General features: G+C 38.0%; 1 protein-coding gene across 1 annotated transcript in view; it reads right to left on the bottom strand.

Moving 5' to 3' along the window:
• The window catches only part of LOC147654701 (regulating synaptic membrane exocytosis protein 1-like), a 143,823-nt gene that overhangs the window by 62,121 nt on the left and 56,987 nt on the right, over positions 1-24,715 (bottom strand). The window contains exon 2 of the mRNA XM_086875165.1: positions 12,684-12,761. Coding sequence (XP_086731291.1) covers positions 12,684-12,761 — 78 coding nt within the window. The remainder of the gene's footprint in view (positions 1-12,683; positions 12,762-24,715) is intronic.

Genomic DNA, 24,715 nt, shown 5'->3' with positions numbered 1-24,715 from the left:
AGCTTTCTCACCTCACCAGTCTCTCCCCAGGGAAAATCAGCATGCTCCACCACCCTGGTGGAAGAGAACGCTGTAGCACAAATAAATGACTAAAAAAGAACTTGTGAATGACTATTATTTTGTCAGGTAATATGTACACCTAGATCACACATTCAAAGCTGACTAATCTTTGTCAATTGAGATAAATCAGGAAACTTTGCCACTACTTTTTAATTCTTTTTTCAAAACCTAGCAGCCTTCCAGAACACTTTCTAATATGCTGGGAGTGGCAATTTTTTTTTTTCAGAAAATGTCTACAGTGACTTCAATCACGTAACTGGCACATAACTGAGCAGTTTTCAACATGATTCCCTCAGAGACAGAGATGGCAACTGCTCAGTCCCACATTGCACCCAACTACTGCCATCTTCTTCCTCCATTAATTATCCCTTCGAGTTTCAGTTATGCTATTTCTTCCCTATTGCTTATTCTGCTATGCGTTTCCACTTTCTACTTAATTTTTCAGCTTTCCTTCCCACTTATTTTTTTTTTAAATCATTATTTTCTTAAGATTCCCTGCCTATTCTTGGTAGGGCTGTAGGATACACCTATTCTTAGAAAACCATTGCAAAGTCTGAGAGAAAATTCACATAAAATTACATATACCAATGTTATGCAAATACAAATATCCCACAGCTCTACCTTGCTACATCTTCCCTAAGTCTAACTAGGGACTAACCTAATATGTCTCCCTCTTGGGTATTCCACTAACAAATTCTCCTAATTTCCTCTCCTCTTCTTCTAAGTCCATCTGTCTTTCAAATCACTCTCATATCCCAGTCTCACTTTCATGGCGCTTCCCTCCATCACCCCAAAAGATACCTTCTTTCAGTTCTGCCTGGTCTCCCATCACAAAGCAGGAAAAAGTCAGGACCAGAAAGCAAAAAATATTTGATCCGGAATGTCAGGACAGAACCACAACTGGCCCTTCCAATTTATTACAGAAATTTTGTTTAGCTGTTTAGAATTAAAAAGGATTCAAAATAAATAAATAAACAGGATCTAGAAACTCCCATCAAAATCCATAAGTCAAGCAAGTCTGATATCATCATAGGAGAAGAAATCACCAGTCAAAGAAAAGTTGTTGCTTAGGATGGCTGTACCAGCAGCAGCAAGAAACCCATGGACAGAGAAGACAGAAGTTGAGCCCAGGCAAAAGATTCCAGTAGTGCATGGGAGGAAAGAAAGTCATCTTCAAAGCTTCCATTTTAACAAAAGGGAAATTTAAAATGATTATGAAGATAAAATCTCCAAAATCTGCCTTTCATTTTCTGTTACTTCTCTGTCTCTTGAATGTATCACTTCCATAGTATGTGTAATAAGTATGTGTAATAAGTCTTGGTTCTCATGCAGAATCATTTTGGTTGGCAGGGACATCTTGAGATCTTGTCCAACCTTGCTGCTCAAGCAGGGTCAGTTATGCAGGTTTCCAAGGATGAAGACTCCAGGACCTCTTCTGGAAGGCTACTTTCTAGATGTTCATTCCTTAGCCTGCACCAGTGCCTGTAGGTATTATTCTCCAGATGCAAGATGTGTATTCCTTTGTTGAACTTCATAATTTTTCTGTCTGCCCAGTTCTCCAGCCTGTCCAGGTCCTTCTGAATTGCAACACATTTATCTCATGCATCAGCTATTCCTTCCAGTTCTGTGTTATCTGTGAACATGCTGCAGGTTCATTTTGTCTTGCAGTTCAGCTCATTAATGAAGAGGTTAAACACTACTGGACCCAGCACCCAGTGTACTAAAAGACAACACTGAACACATGCAACACTAACTGCTTGGGATAGACTTACAAAAAACATCTTAAGGTTAACTACTCACTGTTTTGCTGAATGAGTTAGCTGAAAATAACCCAAGTATCATTTACATTGGGTTCCTGTTTACTAGAAATTTGACAGTACAGGACTGCCGAGACTGACAGGCAACATTAACACCAACACTCAGTTTTCTATACTGCACATTGCAAGGCAACTGCTTAATAGGCCAGCATTTTCTCTGCAGAATAGTTCAAAAAACTGAACTCTGCTGTAAACAGTGGACCTGATTTTCTGAGTCGAAGAGAGTTTTCAGCCTGTCAGTAGCCTTGGGAAGAATTGGCTACTGACAGGCTGAAAATTCCCTCAGACTCAGAAAATCAGGTCCACAGTAAACTGTAGCAGGAAGTACTCCAATATACAAAAAAACCAAAGGAGGGCTATACACAGCTAAAAGGCTGTGCTCCCTTCATATGTACCTGAATGCACAAACTTAGCGTCCATCCTTCCAGTCAACTGCTGGAGCTGATGGAACTGTAGGCTGACTTTGGCACAGCTGTAAACCCCTCTATTGACAACAAACCACCTCCAATCAGGACAAGAAAGAAATTCCTTCAGTTTGAGTAGACTAAAATAGCCTTTCCTTGAAATCATGAGAAAGGGCATCATTCTAGGCTTATGCTATTAGACTCTTAATTCTTTATTAGCAAGCAGTTAATAACGAAGAAACAGTTTATGCTCTGTAAGAGACATGCTGGAGTTTGAAGATCTAATGGATGACTTGAAGAGCACAGAGCAGACTGGGTCAACAATTCCTACCAACAGCACATTGTGTTACTTATCACCACTTCCCTCATTTGCAAGTATGATGTCTCTTGACTCAGTCCCAACTTCAACCACCTGGTTTTCTCAAAATGGTTTTAATTCATTAAAAGTATGTTCTTAATTATCGTAATGCAATAAATAGCCCATCTTATTACTTTATGAATAATTTTTTTCCACATTCACACTCTTAATTTTAGGTTAGCAGTTTAGGATATTACTTTAAATTTTTTTCACATACACATATTTCTAAATACAAATGTTATTGATAAGAAAGATAAGAAAGAAGTCCTCAAATGGTGTTAAACCCTTCTCAATGAAGCACAATTAAATCTATTCAACTAAACAGTACTTAGACAGTACTTGCATTTAGTAAGTACATTCCATAAGCTACTGGTTCTGAAATTATGCTGTAATACAAAGGAACCAATTTCTACATTAATTTGTATTAATGCAATGACTTAAAATCAAGAATTCTCTTTATTCTTTTCTTGCCTACTGTGAAACCATGGCCTGAGTTCCAGAAACATCTCACACTCAAAAGGCAAAGCCCACAGAAAACTCCCATATTGTGGAGAACAGCTTTCACTCCTGAAGAACAGATGTTTTTTGTCATTCTCTCAGGATCGACACTATTTATCCTAACATTTTAGCTAAGGAAACCTTCTAGAAGTTGTTCTTTGCCAAAATTTGTGTTTTGTTCAGAAGCAATCCAAAGAAATTTAGAGTTTGGCAACATGCCTTTTTACACACAGACACAAACTGCAGAGAAAAATAAAAATCATTGCCGTGTAAAATATTTTTTTTAAAAAGGAATGTAGGAGTTTGGTGAAGAGACAGCCCCTTGGTTACTACACTGCTCATAAACACCCTTAGTCTCTTTGAAACTTTCTAAAAGATAGCCAAGCTTATTGTAAGTAAGCACATAACCAAAAAATCAATATTCCCCCACCACTGTAGATCATTTTTGATCTCAGAGGTGAGTCTGTACTAAGTCCCACTACAAAAATCCTTGTCCCATGACCCATTTTATTTGCATATCCAGTATAATACAAGAACAACTCTCTGTATAAATTATCCCTGTTCGTGATTCATCAAGCTTCTTATCACAGACATGGTTTTCTGCACCACTGGACAGAATGGCTCCTACAGGGAGTGAAGTCAGCCAAAAGAGAAGCAACTCAACCAGAAACAAAAAGATTAATTAAACCCGCCAATTTATGAAAGAAAAGAGGGAAGTAATATCTATATGCTGCAAATTACAGATGTTGTATTTGTCCATCTATTCAGGAAGAAGAGCATCTACAGAGCCTTCCCTAGCTCTGTGGTGATAGTGACTATTTGAAATGGTATCTGGATAAATTTCTCCAATTCTATTTAAGAAGCTGTAAAACCATTAACATGTCAAAAATGCATTACTTAGTTTTCCCATGGCAAGCTATGTTACATAAACATTCACCTGCTTACTCTCCAAATTGCACTATATTTTTAAAGCTGTTATGAATTCATATTTTATCCTACTTCTGTTTTGATGGCTTGTAACAGATGGTAGAATTATTTAGTTTGTTTTCAGTTTCTCATGTACCTACCTTCTATGTGTTTAACCCAGAAAGGAGGCAAGCGAAGAAGAGGAGGAAGGCCACTGCATTATGCTGCCCTACCTACTTCCCTGGGGCCACACAAGAGACTGCTCTGCTCCTCAGAGTTTCTTTGCACTGGCAGTGCCTCTATGGACCATCAGAAAAGGAGGGCACTGAAGAAATCTACATTTCAAAAGCTGCCAGAGAGACTTCCAAGGCAAACCTCTGACAAACTGGAAGGAAGACACTGTTCTGGAGACAAGATGAAACTGCATGGTTTGCATGGCTCAGGAAAATTCTGAAGTTGGATCAATTCCTCCTTTTTAAGAGACTCAAATGAGATTCACCTAGCAGACAAGAGTTTCCCCTAGTTAAACAATTATCTTGTTTTAGATTATCTGAGTCTGGTCTAGTCAAACATGAATTTAGCTAATTGGAAGGTTTCTGCTATCACTTAGTTTTTTCAGCTTGAACAAAGTTGGATACCTTCACTCAAAGACTCAACTCTGAGTAGAGTCTCCTGGTGGAAGTTCCCTACTTCTATGATATATTCATTTCATTTCTTCTTTTGAGATGGAGAAGCAAAGACACAAAGAAATGACCTACATAAATACAGCAGCTGTCAGTGCTAATACAGAGGACATTTCTTAAAGCCCAATGGTTTGGGGATGAAATAATGATTCAGTTATTCTGAAAAAATTTTGTTTTCTATAAACAAGGAACTTGTCACCTGTACGCTCTCAACATTTGATGGTGAAAGACAGAGATACAAAGGATTACCATTCAACTTATTACAGATGCTTTTCTCAGTATACAAGCCCACTAAAAATACTTTTTAACAGCACTTAGAAGAACATTCAGCTGACAAGAAAATGTATATAAGAAGAATCTCACTCCAAACCACCTGCAGAATTATGAGTTTTCAGACACTGACTTTTCCTCACATTGCCTGTCATGTTATATTAGAAGCAGAAACAGAGATCTATCTCTATACATGTGGTTTCAGAAGTGGTAAGTGCTTTATTTGCTGTAACTTCAAAAAGATGAACACTCCTAAGGGCAGTTAAGGTCCCCCTAAAATATGCTTGGTTCATATAAGAAAATCTACGATAGTAATAATGAAAGAAAAAATGGCTTGCATTATTAAAGCATTTGTCTTAAAAAGAAACTAAAATTTGAGGCCAACACTTATATTTGTACTATGTTCCAAGTTCTGCCAGTCAGGAGGTCTGGTAGGAGGACTGGAATTACAGCAATAGGACTTACCATAATGCAGACTTTAAGAAAAGGCCATTAGAGTAGCTGCTCTGAGTACAAGTACCATTAATGACTTCAGGCTGGCAAGCAGCCTGACACAGACATGATCACTTCCCATGCCAACAGTATTAGCTGCTGTCAAGACCACTGCCAGTGATGGTGTCTGTCACTTTTGACACTGTTGACATCCAGTCAACAGTAAAAGGTTTATGAACCTCTGGCTGAATGTGAATCTGGTTGAGTGAAATGATGCATTATGTGAATTCCAAGCACAATACTTATTCAACAGGGTTGTAAGAGATACTAATGGAAGTTTCCAAGAAACAAAGCATTCTGTGTACATGATAGTCAAGCATTACAATAATAAGGATGTTGAAATATCTACACAGAACTGTAACACTTTAAATATTGTTATTCTGATGATATAAGAACTCAAACTGCATCAAAATAAAAATCCAGGAAATTATTTTGACAATTTCATGAAGAATTCCTCCTTTAAGAAGACAGAGATGCAGGAAAACTAACACATACAGACATGCCCTGATTTGAGTGAATTCTGCTGAATTTAGAGAATCACAGCATCCTTGAGCTGCAGAAGGACTGCTTGAGGTCCCTCGCCCCACCCCACCCTGCTCAAGCATGGTCTACAACAGCAGGTCACCTGGGACCATGTCCAATCAACTTCTTGATTAACTTCAGTGATGTAAACTCCATAAACTTCACATGGCATGAAGCTAATAAGCATTTAGTCTAACATGCTGTATTTTTCTGAGAGCTTTTTCATTCTTTGGTAGCTGAGACAGCCACCTGTCCTCAAAAAAAAAACATGCTCCATACACCATGCAGTTATCAACAAGGGAGAGGAACACTGCGCAGAGCAGCACATCCCACAGCATGCTGGAAGGCTGGCAAGTCTTCACTTAAACAGACAAGACAGTGGGAAAATGGCTTACTTTCCATTTTAATGCTTTTCTATTTTGCCATTATTGCTTCATTGAAAATAGTTTTTATATTCAGCATCTTTTTCATGTTTTTAACTTTAAAAGGCAACCAAAAAAAATCCAGCTCTAAATACAATTTTCTGACATCAGAATCAACTCAAGATTTGGTTTAATATTACCTACATCCAAAAAAACCTACCATGGTTGGTAATTTGTGTTGCCTCACACTATGCTTAAGGCTTGAAAAAATCATTTGGCTTATGGCAGTACAAAACAAATCCAAATTATTTTAAGATAATTTCTCAAGATGCATGTAGCTTAAAGAGGCAATCAAATTTACCTGAAATATATACTCTAATGGGAGAGAGAAGTATATTATCAGAACAAGTAATCTTATTAAAATTTCAGCAGCTCTAAAGAGTTGAAAATATTGCTTTCAAAATTTATCAAGATGCTCAAAGGGAAGAGAAAGACTGAGATGGAACACATACTACAAGGAAGGGAGGGAAGGAGGAAGGGAGGAAGGGAGGAAGGGAGGAAGGGAGGAAGGAAGGAAGGAAGCAAGGAGATATTTCAAATGGTTCTTATTTCAGTTAACAGATTTCAAGGTGTTTTAAAAAAAAAGGAATTATCTCCATTCTATTGATAAGGGTGTTACAGTCCACAGGAATAAAAGTAACTCAGTGCTGGACAATTAAACAATGAAGAACAGTGGAATCCAAAAACCTGGTAACATCTCAGGAAATGGGAGAGTGCTCTACGCACAGATACTGTCAATGGGAATTTTTTCCTTTCTTCTCCAATATTTCTGCTTACTTTGCTGAAAGACCACAGCATGCAAAAGCAAGCAGAACATGAAATCAGATCACATGTACAGCACAATAATGACAAGCTGTGTTGACTTCTGAAGAACGGGGCAATAATTTTCAAAGATGTATGGCACTGGTAGCCAAAGTGCCAAGCTGATGCTGCATGCAATATGATCTAAGGGCACACCACATAATTGCCTTAGGGGAGGTTGCTGGTTTTAGCTGCTGAAACACTCTCCACTTCTTGCAAAAAGCCATGCCAATAACTTAAAAGGAATATTGCTTTCAGATTAAATTTTAATTATATAATTTTAAATACTTATGTTTTCTGAATATATATATATGGTGCGGTACTATAAAATATGTTTACTACAGTATACCACTCTGAAGTGCATAAGCAAAAGTGAGGTGCATACCTTGAGCTTAAAAACTAACATTTCTTAAACATTCTTGCAATTATAATAGGCAAAAGCCAGAAAATCTTGAAGCATTTATTCCAAACACTGACAATCTCAAACAAAGTATCTTAATAAAATTTAACAGCTCTAAAGGTGTACTTTATAACAATGTATGATCAACAGTAGCTTTGGCTTAAGGCTATGCAAAGTTCTAAACCAATAGAAATTACTTTGTTCTGTGTAGCAGAGTTTATCATCTAGTAAAGAAGCAAGCATGAAAATAGAAAGCTTACTGAATATTGCAAAGTAAAATGAAGAAAAATCTTCTTTCTTGTTTATACCTTGGAGTATCGTCAGAACCCCACTCCCTTGGCTATCACTAAAATCTTCCAGTTAAGCTTGGCTCCGCTTGGCTTGATTCTAAGATGGTAGCTTGGTAAGATTCTAAGTATCTATTCTACTTCTCTAAAATAAAATTGGATAATGTAATTTCTCACTCTGTAACCCATTCTGAGAGGATTTTTTCACCTCTGTGCTCTGCTTCTCTTCAGCCAGTCCCATACATCCTGGACACCATTCCTGAACACTTCCCCATCTGAGCAGAAGTCCCAAAGCAGTTGCAGAGTTAATTCTAGCAACTCCTATTGAGATAACATCAATGTAAGGAAAAGGGTGACAAAGTGACTGCTACCCCCCAGCTCGAGAACACCAGCTTCTCAAATCAAAGATTCCCAAAAATGGGAATGGCACACTCACACATGCTTGAAATTGCAGTCTATGCTAGGAATCAGCACTAAAGAAAGAAAGGAAAGGATTGCTCATACTTAATCTATCACTTTCCTCTACTAGCTTTTGTAACAAAGGCAAATGCTGACAGAAGGCTCACCTGGTTCCTTGTAGCTGGAAGACGAGAATCAATACAGGATTACCAAAGAAGGAAAATTCTGAGGCACGTCAGAACGAAGCCTCCCAAAATCAAACCAAAAAAATTCACAATGAAGGGAAAGCAGCAATCTCTCACTTCAAATCACAATTTGTAATGCAATGTAATCATTCACCCTCCAGAGGTAGTCAAGCAGTATTTTGATTCTTGCCTTTTAGCCATTCTGAACAACTTAATTATCATCCTTTGCTAAAATGGATGTAGGAATGATGCAGGTTTAATTCTCCAGCCATGTTTTATGGTGTATTTGGTTGTTGATGTGAATATTGCAATTCAGTAAAGCAAGCTGAACTAAACAAAGCTAATGCTTTTTTGCCTGCACAATGATTTTAAGAGATTTCTAAATAATAACACTAAAAGGCAGAAGGACATACTGCAAAGACATGTTGGAAGCAAAACTACTGACATTTTCAAGCCTTATATAGCAAACATCTCCTGCATCTTAGTTCTTTTCCAGATCTGCTCTCTTGCTTCAGCATTAGTCCTATACTTGTATTGTACATCTATGTGGAACACACAATTTGGAAATACTTTGAAAGCACTAAATTTGATTTAGTAACTAATGAAATTTATCAAATGATCACTTCATTACAGAAAATTTCCCCTTCCTATATGAAGGTTGGGGCTTACTTATAATTTAAAGCACAGATTCAGATTTTGTTTCCAAAACACTATTTATATATCACCAGGCATATTTAATTTCATTTATTTATTTTTCCAATACATTTTCAATTCTGCTTTATTTTATCATGTGATTCAAAGTGACAGCCCATTACTGAGTTCATATTTCCTGTCTGACTTTTCTGGAGTTTAGATTAATAAATGTATTTATAGTCATTATTTAAACTAACACTTTGGAATTATATTTAACATCTTCTATACAACAACACCCACTTACCTATGGCAGATGCACTTTGCCTCTGTAAAACATTGACTTTCTATTACCACCATAATAAAAGACAGAATTTTAGAAAATTAATTTCTCGCCCACCTACAGTTTACTCATACATTTACAGGTTGCTCAGAGAAGGCATACAAAGTTACCAAACCAATGGAGTTAAAATAGATATAACTGCTTAAATGATTATTTGTCCTTCTAATGCTTTATAGTCACAATAGATGATAAATCATTTATATTTGTGACTGAATTCAATTATCACAGGCATGATAAAATTAGAATTACTACTTAGTTTTTTGGTTTAAATGCTAGTAATATGGAGGCACTAATTAATTTTTTGTATTAAATGCTAATAATATTGCAGCAGGAATCCAAACTAAAATTGTACTTTAAAGTTACATGAGCATTTAACACTGAGATGCAAAATTTTAAAGTGTGATTGTTTACCCAGAACACTGTTAATAAATGAGTCATTTCTGTGATACTGGTCACAACTGATAAAATATTGCCTAATGCTTTCATTGCAATAAAAAATGCTAATTTTCTACAGATTTTTTTTTCTTATACACTGACTGATTTCTTTACCACAGGGTGGTGGTAGAGTGGTTTAACACTTTTGAACTGTTCTCTTCTCAGATATTTTAAACCTAAAAAATAATAGTTATCTTTCACTCCAGAAAGATTACTGTGGTTTATAAATATATTTCTGTAAATTTCTTAGCTCTTTTGTCCACAGAGGACTGGAATATTTTGTTGGTCAACTGCAATAGTATTTTGACGAAGCACTGTACATCTCCAGCATAGATGTGTAACAGGCTGTCGTTTTTTGTCAGAACCGAAGAAATTCTCCATCTGATTAATATTGTAGATTTTGATGTAAAAGAGCTTGTTAAATAGATCCTCAGAGCAGCCAATTTGCTCATTTAATTGGCTCAGTATTCTTTCCTACTTCTCTTAATTGGTTGAGAAACTAGAATATAGATAATGCAGTATAAGGATAAAATTACATGCTGTATAAATTCTGCTACAAAAAAGTGATGTTAAAACAGTTCAGAATGAAGTACATTTCAATTATATAATAAAAAATACATTGCAGTGACGTTGTAAGTCTCCCTGTAACTGTTCATAGCATGAAAAAAAAAAACCAAAACAGTGGAATGGTTTAATTTGAAAATAACTTATTAAATTACGTGGGTCTAAATGCAGAGTCAGAACACCCAGAATAGCTTTAACTCTGACCACTGAAAACAAAATAGATGACAATCACATAACTAGTATATTTTTTGTATTTGTAGTCTCAGAAAAAAAATTAACTGTTTTTTTTTATTTTTAAAAAGCATTTCTTCTGGCTTCTATCACAACATGTCAAACTTACTGAATTATCTGTCTGAAATTGCAAGGTTCAAGTAAAAAAAAAAATTTAAAAATATCAAATTATATCAAGACACAGCAGAAAGGTGGTGATAAAGACAACCTAAGAAAATCCCCTAGACACTAAGCAGCAGAGCAATTATTGAAGCATTCTCTCCTTTTCCACTACCTAGACAGATCTCCTGGTTTTTTCAGATAATACAAAGAAAATATTGTGGTCCTAGGAAACATTATCAGATGCAGACAGTATCAAACACATAGAACACCATCTAATCTCCTTTACTGCCCTGGAAATTCACAAGGAGAGGTCATCATTCCTTTGCTAAGAAGAAGTCAAGTCACACTGGAGGGAATTTTTCTGTACTACAAAGCCCTCCATTAAGCCAAGCTGCCACTGTTCATTCCCTGAAGGGAACACCTTCTCCTACAGGAAATAGTCACGAAAGAATCTTTTTGAATAGGCTTCCTGACCAAACATACATGTAGAGGGAGTACAAAGCCCTCCTTCGAGCTCAAGCTTTGTTACCATATGACTTTTTCCAAAATGACCTTTTTAAGGAGGGCTGGTACACTGTGGATATGTACTCCTGGTCATGGTAAACCCTGTCAGATATATCTGCCCAAACACCAAGGGCTCCAGGTACAAAAATGTAAAAAATGTGACTTCTGAAACAATCTGGCTTGTGGGCATTTCTGTCTTCTTTAATAGAAAAAAAAAAAAAAAAAAAACCCCGAATATCAGATTATATTCACAAACAGATTTGCTTGACTGAAAATCTAAAATTCTTTCAAAGTAAGTCTTAAGGGAAGATTTAAGCTGTGTTACACAGCATAGGTTTTTTTTTTCTCTTTATCTATTGTATATAACACATACCTAAGCAATACCAGTAAGCAATCTGTTTCTCCTAAAAGTAATAAAAAACCACCACCCCCCAATTGCTATCACTATTTCTATTTTTAAATCTAAGCAAAATGCAATGATGATAAGTGCCTTGTAAGTACACAGAAAGAAAATTACAGAAGAATAACACAGCATATCCCAACACAGCTTCATTTCAGGTAACTCCAAAGAAATGGTTTGCTTTTCCGTTCAGGTCCTTACTTTATGCAGATCCCTATGGTATCTGAAGGCTAACTCTCATCCATCAAACCTAAAACTGTCACAGTTACAGATGTGATCAGCAGCAAGTCCACTTCTGGACACAAGGTACCCTTTATCTTAATGTGCTTTCCAGTTCAGAATTCAAATATGTTCCATCTGAATATATGCATGAAGCAAAAACATGGTTACTACTGAAATCAAAATATTTTAGAAGTCATCTACGAATCATACCTCAAATACCAAAATTAATTTGAAAAAGAATAAACAACATCTCCCAAACTTCTGGTGTTAACTATTTTTTGGTAAAATTTTGTATTTTGCTTTCCTTTTGTGTGAAAAAATGTTGTCACACTGTTTCAAGCCTGTCACTTCACTGCAGCTTATCTTTTAATTTCATTGATCTTCTAAATCAGCATATTCCTACACTTTAAATACTACCTGAAATGTAGTTTTCAGTGCTGGCATAGAAAGACTTACAAATATTCAGAATAGCATGAATATTCCATGTGAAATATTTTCTCTCATTCACGCCTCCCTAGCTACTCTTACTAATGGATGGGGATTTTCTGTGCAAATATTCAGAGTTGCTGTTCCCCTGATCTTAAAGGTCTGCCTCATGAAGATGGACAACTTGTGCACATTTTAAAAACAAGCTATTATCACCATCATCTGCAGAAAAGTTTCAAAGTATTAAAAGGCAAAATAAGTTAAACTGCAGTAACAATACATAGTAACATATCACCATTGTTTTAAGACAGAACCATCTGACCAACTGAAAGCAGTTTTCTCCCCTGAAGCGGTTTTGAAATCATGTCTAGAAGGGTCACTAATTCCACAGGTATCCAAGCTGAAAAAACAAGAGAAAAGTGAATTGCTTATAAGCCAGTAACTCCTCTTTTAAACCAGAGCATAATGTTACTCTTGCTCTTATTTGACTCTCTTTCAGCATGACAAACTTTTAATCAGACAACTAGTTCCTGGAGAAGCATGTGGCATGGCGTATTTTTGTTGCAAATCATCAAGATAATCATCTTTTCATGTGGCCAAAGAATTTACACCAGGAAATAAACTGTTTTCTGAGCATAGGAGATACAGAAACACTTCCATGGTAAGCAATGCTCACAGAGCTGCACAAGAGTCTGCTGAAAGAGGGAGCTTTCCAATGTATGAAGGATGTAAATGAGAAGCCCAGCTGTAATTTCTAAGGGCATCCTGAAGAAACTACCCTGCATGGCCAGCTCCTTTCTGCAGAAATTTCAAGATTTATAGCTTTACAAGGCTAATAATACAGAAAGTATTTGTGATTTGTCACCTGTCCTACACTGCACTGTAGATGTCATACACCAGACCAAGGATGCAAACCAGTAAACCCCTGTAGGGAAATACAGAAGGGCCTCCTCAGAACTGGGGTCCTTCCTCCTCAACATCAGATGAAGCTTTCCATAAAGCTTGTAAGCAGCTTTCCACTCTCCTGTCTAGGCCCCTCACAATTACAGAGGCTCTGCAAAAACATGGTAGGTTTGTAACAGGGTCTTTTTTCAGGCTTTCTTGTATGCTGAAAATCAACGGCATCACAGAATCATCAAATTGTTTCATTTGGAAAAGACCCTTAAGGTCACTGAGAGTGATACAGTCTCCCCTGAGCCTCCTCCTCTCCAGGCTAAACAACCCCCAGCTCCCTCAGCCACTCCTCACAGGACTTATGTTCCAGACCCTTCACCAGCTCCACTGCCCATCTCTGGACTCACTCCAGCACCTCAGTGTCTCAAGGCGTGGCCTCACCAGGAAGAATGACTTCCTGCTCCTGCTGGCCACACTATTGCTGATACAGGCCAGGATGCCACTGGATTTCTTGGCCACTTTGGCACATGCTGGCTCATGTTCAGCTGCTGTTGACAAGCACGTCCGGTTCCCTTTCCACCTGTAGCACTGCAGGGCACTGTTGTGACACAAGGGAAGGACCCAGCCTTGTTGAATCTCATACTGTTGGCTCATTGATCCAGCCTGTCTAGATCCCTCTGCAAAGCCTTTCTACCCTCCATCAGACCAATACTCCCACCCAACTTTGTGCTGGCCATATACCCACTGAAGGTGCACTCAATTCCCTCATCCATTGATGAAGATATTAAACAGGACTGGCCCCAATGCCCTGGGGAGCTCATAGTGACTGGCTGACAGCTGCCTGACTCCATTCACCACCACTCCCCTGGGCCCAGCCACCCAGACAGTTTTTTAGCCACTGAAGAGTGCATCACCGAGCTACGGGCTGCCAATTTTTCCAAGAGTATGCTGTGGGAGACACTATTAAAGGCTTTACTATGTACAGGTAGACACATCTACATTCCTTCCCTCATCCACTAAGCATGTCTCCATGTCACAGAAGGACCTGCCATTCCTAAACCAAGACTGGCTGGGCCTGATCCTCTGTCCTGCAAGTACTGCACAGTGGCACACAGGAAGATCTGCTCCACAGCCTTTTCTGGCACCAAAATCAGACTGGCCTGTAGTTACTCAGATCCTCCTTCTGACCCTTCATGTAGGGATGGCACATTTGCCATCTTCCAGTCAGCTGAGATCTCCCTGCTTATCCAGGACTGCTAGAAAATGATGGAAAGTGACCCAATAAGCACTTTTGCCAGCTCCCTCAGTACCCTCAGGTGCATGCCATCAGGGCCCATAGACTATGTGGTGCAGTAGGTCACTAATAATTTCTCCTGGATGTGTAACTGCTCTCCACACCTGTTCTTTCAGCTCAGGGGTCAGGGTATCCAGAGAACAACTGGTCTTGCTATTGAAAAATGAGGCAAAAAAACCTCAGCTTTCTCATCATCCTTTGCCACTATGTCTCGTCCTGCATCCTATAAAGGCTGAAGACTATCCTTGAGCCTCCTTTTGTCGGTGATGTTTTTACGGAAACATTTTTATTGCTTTTTATGGCACAACCAGATTAAGTTCTGCTTGGGCTTTGGCCTACATGATTTGTAGGCCAAAATATGATCCAGTCTGTGCTCCAGAGAAATGTTACAGTGGGCAAGAAGAGAAACCTAAACCACTCCCTCTACCATAGCCTACTGAAAAAGAAAAAAATACCAGCCAATATTAACAGAGAAAAAAACTAGAAAGATCCAGGAGCAGTTGAGGACATTTTCACAGTTATTTTGGCAGAAAATGATCTTTTCCATCCACGTCTGTTTTGCTCCGGTGGAGCCGCAGCCATCGCAGCTCTCTGTTCTCCTCCACCCCAGAGCTGTTTTATCAGGTCCAACTCTCGAAGAACCCAAGAGCCTCCACCTGTATTGCTGAAGTGCCCTCTCTTCATGTGTCCAGATGACCTCATAGGGCATCTGCTCATTTCTCCAGCTGATGCAATGTATGAGGCTGGGGTTTGGACTGCCCTAGTTGAAGAGGAATTTTGGGACAGGCCTTGAGCACTAAAACCATGAGCGAAAAAGAGCATAAACTGAAGCATGGGGGATTGAAATATGAGTGATGGCTGCCAGACTGTGGGAAAAAAAAGCAGCTAATATTCCTATGAGATGCAGAAGCCTGATTCCCACCAACCTGAACTGTGCAGTATTAATTCAGTATTATTTGTCCTTTTTGAGACTTTATTCTTCCTTTTTTTGTTATTTGTACTAGCAACTTAATGTTCTTCCTTTCATTGTGCTACATAAATTGTACTTTGTACTGAATAAATGTATTCAGTAAATAATAAATGGAAAAAATGCTAAGTCAAAGAAAATAGGAAAGCAATAAGCTATAGAAATGGGAATACCCTCAAACCTAGAATGAAAAACTGGATCAAAATGGCATACAGGACAAAGTGAGAAGTGTTTTTTCCCAGTCTTGCATACTCCAAAGATTTACCTTCAATCAGAAAAAAAATGTTAAAGTTAATTTTGTAGAAGAATTACGAAACGGATCTCTCTCACTTCCTCCTTCACCATACAGACTGCAAGTGATAAATGGGACAGGCCAAGAAGTGATTTGGGCATAGACTCCATGGATAAACTTAATAATTTAAGAGCAAGAGAAAACCACCATTGTTCACAATATCATATTTTGGTGCATTTAGATGAGATGCATTCAGAAATCTGTCTGTATGGCAGATGTCCCATGAAAGAGCCTGGAACAAAAAGCTTGTTTTAGAAATGGACTAACAAGCTACTGAATTCTGAGTCAGTAACTGGCTGTTCAGGGAGAATGTCTTAGATTGCCTGGTACCATAATTTATCTGAACTCTAGGGTACTCTCAACTGCTCTAAATTTATTCCGGCTTTGGGTTTTACATCTCAGTATACTCAGGTTAATTTCATTACAAGCCACTAGAAATAAAAGCCTCTAGAATATGGTCTGCCTTCTAAGAGGATTTGTTTTATGAATTGGCAACTGATTTTTCAAAAAATTGAAGAGATGTCAAAAAGAAGAGATATCTCTTCTTCAATTGGAGAGACATCTCCAATCACTTCACTTTTACCTAAGTCATTAAACCAAAAATCAAGGGGAGCTAAGAGGCATTAACAACTCTATCATTTTATCTGTCATAAACTCGTTCTTTTTAAATTTTATATGTTTGATATTACTTATATTTTATACAAATATATTTATTTTTTTTGTCCCAGGGGATGGGATCAAAGCTGCAGTGGATTTTTACCCAGCAGCTTCAGTTTTTCAGTGCACTGAAGCAGCACCACTGATTATAAATTCAGCAAGTCATGTGTTTTATTACTTCCACGTTTCTGGTCTCAGTGATGACAGCTGGACATTATTTGGGCAAACTACAGCAGAAGTTTTCCCCTTCTCATCTCTCTGTGGAGGAGCAATGGCTTCACTTTTCTATCTACAAAATCCCATGCATACCCAGGGATGTGCTCCTCAGACAACGTGTGAAGTGTGACCACTGAGTGCCTCAGGTGGCCAGAGCAGGTTTGGAAGGCGTGTCAGATGGTTCACTGCATGCGCACGGCGCTCGCATGTGCTCTCTTCTGCGTAGCCTCCACTGACTCCACAGTAAGCATGAAACATCCCTACGCTCCACATGGACATCTGGCTGATTGCTAACACATAGCAATTATTGGTCTGGGATTCCTAGGTGTCTCACAGTCCAGCCAGACCAGCCAAGAGAGGCAGCAGCCCCACAAACATACAAAACCCCACAGAAAACTACAAATTCCTTCCTTCCCCATCTCAACCCCAACCTAGATGAAGTACCCCTAAGCAACCAATTGGGAAAAAAGGATGAAAGACATGGCTTCTGTTTATTGGGAAGACTACAACTAGGGAGGAAAAACCAGATTTTTCTTTTAAACCCTTTTGCATGAAAGGGAATTCTGTGAACGGAGCACGCCATTGCCATAGGAGGCTCGTGGTAATGCAGGATTTTAACCCAGGTTATACATTTAAAATTCTTCAGGTCTGGAAGAGTCTAAGCCTTAATCTAACCCCTAGCACATCAGGCCTGACACCCTGAATCATAGTATAATTATAATAAATAATTTATCAAAAAAATATGTCATCCACAAATGCACAGAGCCTTCACCTACAGGTGAACCTGTTGTTTGGGGAACTCACTGACTCAGTTGTGGTTTCTAGATGATAAGTTCATGCAAATTACCCTTACTCCCAGTAGATAGAAGGATTACAAAACAGGATTTTTGGAAGCACGAGTCCCCATATTTATACAAGGTTTATATAGCTAGGAATCTAAAATAAACATGATTTTCTTCAAAACTTGAAAATCTTTGCTCCATAAATGTATTAGAAAAATTATATAAAAGGTGAATTGATTCTGATTACACCTTTCCCCTTCCTCCTGTCTTAGAATTAAAAAGTAGCCATTTCTAATCACAACATGGAATTGAACATTGTTTTTGCAGATTTTTCACAGATCGGTAGATTTACACTTTCTAAGCAAAAACCCTATGGTACCCTATGGTTCAAGGAGTTAAAAGACCATACACATTTCCATCTGCACAGTATATGCCTTCATTCTTCCTACTCTCTATCTTTGCATCCTCTTTCCATTTTCTCATGTGTGCCCCTGGGCATTCAAAATTATTCTTCACAATGCAGCAAATACACTTTTTCCTGCATCTAAATCAGCTTTTCTTTTTTTCTCTGTAGCAAAGAACTATTGAGACTGCAATGCTTTTTACAACAAGCCCAGTCTTCAACATTAACTTAGAATACATGAACAGAATAGACATTTTTGTACTTGATGTTTATCAAAGTTCTCTGGGATCAGACAGTATTATCTTCCCCTCCATCATTTGACAGGACTGTGGCTTACATTTATGCCACTCACACTATTAAAAAAGCCTGGCTATCACTTTCCAGCTCTGTACATTTGTAGAAAAGCAGATATAGGTTTCCCAAAACCCACACACTACTGAGACACTAAGCTCTATGCTTGTCAGATTATATTAAATAGTAAATATAAACAGAAAGAACTTCAAAAGGATTTGGCCTGTCTGCCACCAGTTCATACAAACTCAAAATGGAAAAGGTGCTTATAGGGTGCAAACAAGGTCAGGCTCTAATTTCTGAGTCTCAAGGAGGGCAATACCTGCCTTTCCCATTCGCTCAACTTTCAGAGAGGGCTGGGTGCTAGAAGCAGGCTAGGGAATACTGCTATGGCACACATGGTGCTGCTCTCAGCCAGCACAATGAGATGCTCCCTTGCCCCCATGTCAGAAATTCCTCTCCATCTCCAGTTCTACTAGAGACAATTCTGCAGTAATTTCTAGAATCAGTCAGATGAAGACTCTCCAAATCAAAAACAAGCAGCTAGTTAAGTTTACTTCAACAGGCTCCATTACCCTTCTTCATAAAACCACACAAGGAGATATTAGCTGTCTTATACTCTACCTACTCTACTGTATGTAACACAAGAAGGAAGGGTCAGCTTTGCAGGAAAAAAGGATTTTGAACCAGATTACATGGCAGTTCCAACAGAATAATATAAGAAAATAGCCCATACTGTGGAGGGTTTCTTTATAGTTCTCCTGAAAGCCTCCAAACACACTTTTCCTGGAAATCTCCATTACTGCCATACAAGACAGAACTACAAGGGGGAAGCATGCATAAACAGGTACTGTCTTCACACAGAAACAGGTCCTTTGGGAATGATTTTTTAAAGTAGTCATGCTTAAAGGGAGGTTTTTGAGTGGGTTGATAAAGTCTTATCAGGCACATGAGAGATTTCAGTAAAGAGTCTACTGAATTTTGAAGTTATTAAACATTGTCCATATTTTTGTCCCTGCATCTAGGCTACGAGCAATGACAGAACATACAGCTACCTAGAAAGATGGAAAAGATAAGTTACTTGGCTAAGGAAATAAAGCTCAGTAATCTATCTCAGAATGGTTTGTTCATATATAGAGAGACTTGACTGCTGTGATTTGACTCATCCACATTAGAGCCAGCCCCTCTGTGCTTCTTGCATAGCCAGGAGAAAAAGGCACATGTAGGAATATCACATTTGTTGTCTATATTTACTTTAGACTGAGCCATAGGGAGTCTAGATACAGAGCTTCCTATTCCTTTCAATTAACCACTTTTTTTTTTCACAACCAACAGCCCTAGAAGAAGCGAGTGATGTTGCAGATGTTTATACATAGTCTGATGCATCCTGTTTTAGCTGTCTGGATGGCAGCTGAGCACTAGCCCGTTAGCTGGTACTACCAGCTCTTTCACATTTTCCCATTTTCACATGGAAGCAATCAGAAAACCACAGTAGTAGGTAGAAGCAATTTGTGAAGATCTGCACTAAGATATTGGTTAGAATGTATACTGGCAGCAAAGGTAAGACATTGAAAAATGTTTCTGCAGGTAGGTTTCTCAGCCTGGCAGCAGCCATGGCATTTCTGTCACAGAAGAATTTGTATGTTTTTTGGGTTTTTAATGTTCCAAGACAAAGAATCAAATACAGGACTATGATTTTTCTGATCAAATAAATTTATTTCTGTAGCTGGTTTTAGGACTGGACTCTAAGAAACAACATATAAGCACAAAAAATACTTTACTGGGTTGGGCAAATGGTCCATTCAGTCCTGTATTTTGGGTCTAATACTAATAAAATATGGTAGATGAGGCTATGTAGGGAGAGTACATGAGATGTTCAGCTTTGCATAGTCCTCTCCCTTCATTCTCCAGAAGCATCCACTGCTGTTGTTTGAGGGATGCAAAAATAAGATGGGCCTCCCAAAAAATTGAGAGGATATTAGCTATATCCGAAATGTCACAGAAAGCTGTAGCATGTAACATGGGGAAGTTGCCAAGTTAAAAATAGAAACTGCCAATCTGACTACAGCTGTGAGATGCATTTCACTGACAGACTGGCTTTTATCTCTTTTATTTAAAAGGATGAATCTCTTTAAAAATCCCCAACATTGTAAAATGTTACCTACTTCAGAACACCAAAACCTGCAGTGCTGACTGCAGAGAGAAATTAAAAGCAGCCCAGTGCACTGCAATACATGTACTCATCAGCAGTAGGTCAGCAGAAAGTCCTGTGATGGATCTGCTGCTGCTCCTGCTTTTCTACTTTCTGACTGTTGCAATAAAAGAGATCATTAGGAATCTAAAAAGGTATCTTAAATGGCTCGATGCTCAATTACTAAAGTGGGACTAGCCTGCCTGGGTTTGAGACTGTTTTCAGGCCATCACATTCCCCTATATAATGTTTAGAGATGTACATGAACAGCTATGTCTCACTCATTTCTAATATCAGCTGCTCTCCAGTAATAGATGAGGACTTCAAGCCAGCCTCCAAGTATCACCCAACCGAATGGGCTTAAAATTAACAGACAATACATTACCTGAAACTTCTGAAAGGTGAAATATCAGTACAGTGCCATGCAAGCTTACATTTGTTTCTTCCCTCTGAAATGTGTCTTAAAATCAAAGAGAGATGGTTTTAAAAATTATATTTGTACAGCACTTCATTTTTCAAAATGCAAGGAACCAAGCACACTAATTTATCACCCACATAATCTTATGAACAGATAATATTTAGGTACCTGTAAATCACTCCACTTTGATACAGTAAATTAATTAAACATGTACATATTGATAAGAAAGGCTTCAAACCCCTTGTGTGCTGCTGTACTTGAGCAACTGGCCATCTCCATCTCACTTCTCTATCTCAAAACAGGAAACCAGTCTACTGGTCTGTGTATTTATTGGTGCATGACTCTGCCAGTCCACTCTATGAGAAAAAGTAACACACCTGGAGAAGTCTAACCTCCAGCCTGATCTTGCATACACATATCGCTCAGCAGGTCACATAGAATATTCTTTCTTCAAGCATGTATTTTTCTTTGATGTACATAGATTACACTTGTTAATACTAATGAGAGCACTGAGAAATTCTTGAGAACAAAGAGAAACCAGAGCCCCAGGGGTTATGCATTCACTCCTACTGAAAACGGTGACTGCTATAGTTTGAGCTGCCTGAACTACAACATGAAGCTTCCGCAAAAGGAGATAAAGCATACAGGCACTTTCATTGGAACATTGCCATAGTGATGTTTGGCTTATATATATTTTAGTCAGAGCTTCTGAAAAAGCTTCAAAGAGCCTACAGTGTACAATTTAATTAGCAATTAGAGAGAGACTGGGTTGGCTTTGAAATTCTGACATCTGATAAGGAACAAATACATTCAGTGCCTTCTAAACCATACACAGACAGTGCCCCAGACCTCCATTTCAAATGAAATCTCCTAGCCCAGCATTATATTCTTCCAGACCATGCTTAGAGCAGTACTGTAAGGAAGTGTTTTGAGTTTAGGACCCTAAGCCTCAACAACCAAGAACCTTCTACTTTCATGTGAACTCCTTAAATTTAATGCAACGTCAGCCTGAATATAAACCCAGCCTAAAATACCATGTCCCATCCAGTCATAGATCAGCCTGCAATGACAGCTCTGCAGCTTTCTGAGAAGCTGGGAACTGCATAGGGCAAACTAGAAGAGAGGGAACAGCTGATACAATAGCTTTTACTCACACCCAGTTTTGAATAAATCAGATTTGTAAATTAAAAATTGAAGTCTTTCAAGCTGCTGTAACTTCCACACTTTAGATAAAAAGATAAAATAAAAAAAATCTTGTTGAGACTATGAGATTGGCAGTCATTGCAGTGAGGGGAAAATACAGATGCAGCAATTTTTAGAGTGAGAACATAAAGGATGGCTTGTTGCTTCTGACACAGTCTCTTCTTGAAATTAAACGTTTGCTGTCATTTTTGTCTCAAAATTATGACATACAGTAATATATTCCCTACTCACCTCAAAATTTCCCTTTTATCTCTGGATCAAGACCCATTAATTCCCTGAAACTGTTTATGTTAAAGGCAAAAGACATACTCCAGAGGTGTCATAAACTAGAGGGCATTCCTTGAAAGTGATTTATAGCCTTTACCTGAACATAGAACCATTAGATCTCCATGTTCATAAACCATTGTGGGCTTGAGAAGAAAAGAACTGAAACATTTTTATTTATTCTAAGCATCCCCTTTAAATTAGATGCATTTAGCATACATCTTCTCATTACATTCATCATACCATATTTGAGCAGCTTCTCAAATCGCTTCTGATTGCACAAACTCGTCTTCTGCAAGAGCCTGAAAGGCGGCTGCTGCTGCTGGCTCCACCTCTCAGCTCTGCAGTTTTTTATGAATGACTAGCAATCACTGACAATGAATGACTGCCAACTGCCCACTCAACCCTTTCTACTCTTCCCTGCACGTACATACTAGAGAAGCAAACAAGCGTCGTGACTGCAAATGAGCCTTCAGTACACTTTCCAATATACGGCATTCATCTTTCAAAACAGGAACTAAATGTTCTTCCGGACACTTAGAGTATAGAAATTAAATATTAAAAGCTTATGCAACATCCTTTTTCTTTCTTTATTTTTTTTTTAATCAACCAGATAACTTTTTAGGCATTTAATCAACGTGAAATTGTCTTTTTCTGAATGCTTCACTGCTTCAGCAACAAACAGGAAAACTGGAATTAAAGAGCCCTCACCTACTTCCAGCAAACCAAGATTTATCTGCAGCCAAAACACAAAAGTCTTTCAGTTGTTTTGAAATACTATTTGGTAAGGTTTCAACATAACAGATACCTTCTATCCAGAAAGCAGTTACTTCTATACAACTAATTTCTAAATTTAATGGATACATTAAAAAAAATCAGTACTATTTTGCTGGTTTATTACAATGAGAATGGCCTATAAAAACCATTAAATGTCACAGCTACTATCATAGCCTGATCAATCTAAATTTGTGACTGAAAGCAGAGGGTAAAAACCCACACAGGAGAAACATTTTAATTACAGATTAGTTACTAGGGCAAAATATAAATCAAGAAGTCATTCACTGCATGCTCTGAAAAGGCTTTGCAATAACTGAAAATTGAAAAAAATAAAAAAATAAAATAAAATAAAATAAAATAAAATAAAATAAAATAAAATAAAATAAAATAAAATAAAATAAAATAAAATAAAATAAAATTAAAATAAAATAAAATAAAATGCAAGGTATGCTCTGTTGCCTACTGCTTAAGTTGCTCTTTCAGTCCTTGCAGCCCTGCAGGCCAGTAGTGCCACTTCCAGGAGAAAGCCACAGGCTTTGCACTCAGTTTTCAAGGCTTCAGGACTAAACACTTGTCAGCCCTGCTTTGTCTGAACTTCCCTTGGCCTGTCTTCTGCGTGGTTTTACTTAGTTTAGCTATAGCAGCAAATAACAGAGCTTTGTATCTCCCATTATCTAGAAGAGAAAACAGGACATATTTGGGACATGCAAAGATGAATGAACATGAGCAGGTTGTAATTAGCACACTCATTGGTATGAAAGCAGCACAGGTACAGCAGTGCCTTCACTAGGCATTATTCAATCAGGACAAATATAAAGGATCTAGAACAGAAACATATAAAGTTGTCAGAAGATGCTGTGTTCAACGTTCTAACATCTATTATCAAGAACAGACTTGAAGATGTAATTTCACACATGGGAAATTTTACACCATGTTTCAGCATAATTATTGATAAATAATGATCATGAATCACAGGTAAAGGCTGGGGGAGGACCCGACTTGGGATCTAAAGAGATCTTGTCAGTATCCTTAAAATAGCACTAAAAAGTATTTTTAATGTAAACATGTTGATAAGCAAACAGTACACAGGCTGGAAATCCCATTCTCCAAACACTTTCTCTAGTTCCGCTGGCCTAAATAAAGCTCCTACTCATGCTCTGCTCACCTGAGCATGAAGAAAATAATCTAGTAATGTACATAATGACAGAAGTATTTCAACACCTTTATCTTCATGTCAAGGGCTTAACTTCAGCTGAGACCCATGAAATCATCACAAAATCTATCAAAAGGTTTTTGTGAACTCCTCCTTAGGTGCTGTGCCCTAATGGAAATTGTTTCCTCCAGTTCCCAGCCAATACTGATACATACAGGACATGTGAAGTTGTATGAAAGGAAGGACAGAGCTAACATTTCCATTGTGTTCTGAGGAACACTATTAAAATAAACTCTTAACAGCAATTTTTATTTTTTTTTTTTTTTTTTGCTGTGACTTGGGGTTCCTGGTGTTTTGGGGTTTCATTAAAGCCTTTTTTCAAAAGAAATAAAAAGACAGAGATGAAGAAACAGATTAATCATTTCCCTATCTAAGGAAGATCAAATGGCTACAAAGGAATAGCAGTTAAGGGTGCCTGACAATAAGCATGTTCTTAGCCAGTTAGTTTTCCATCTCTAGCAGTTTTAGGCTGTCTTGTGATGATCACCACTT

Source organism: Cyanistes caeruleus, chromosome 2, assembly GCF_971803275.1.
Source record: "Cyanistes caeruleus chromosome 2, bCyaCae1.hap1.1, whole genome shotgun sequence".
Taxonomy (NCBI): Eukaryota; Metazoa; Chordata; class Aves; order Passeriformes; family Paridae; genus Cyanistes; species Cyanistes caeruleus.
This window is presented reverse-complemented; position numbering and strand designations above follow the sequence as displayed.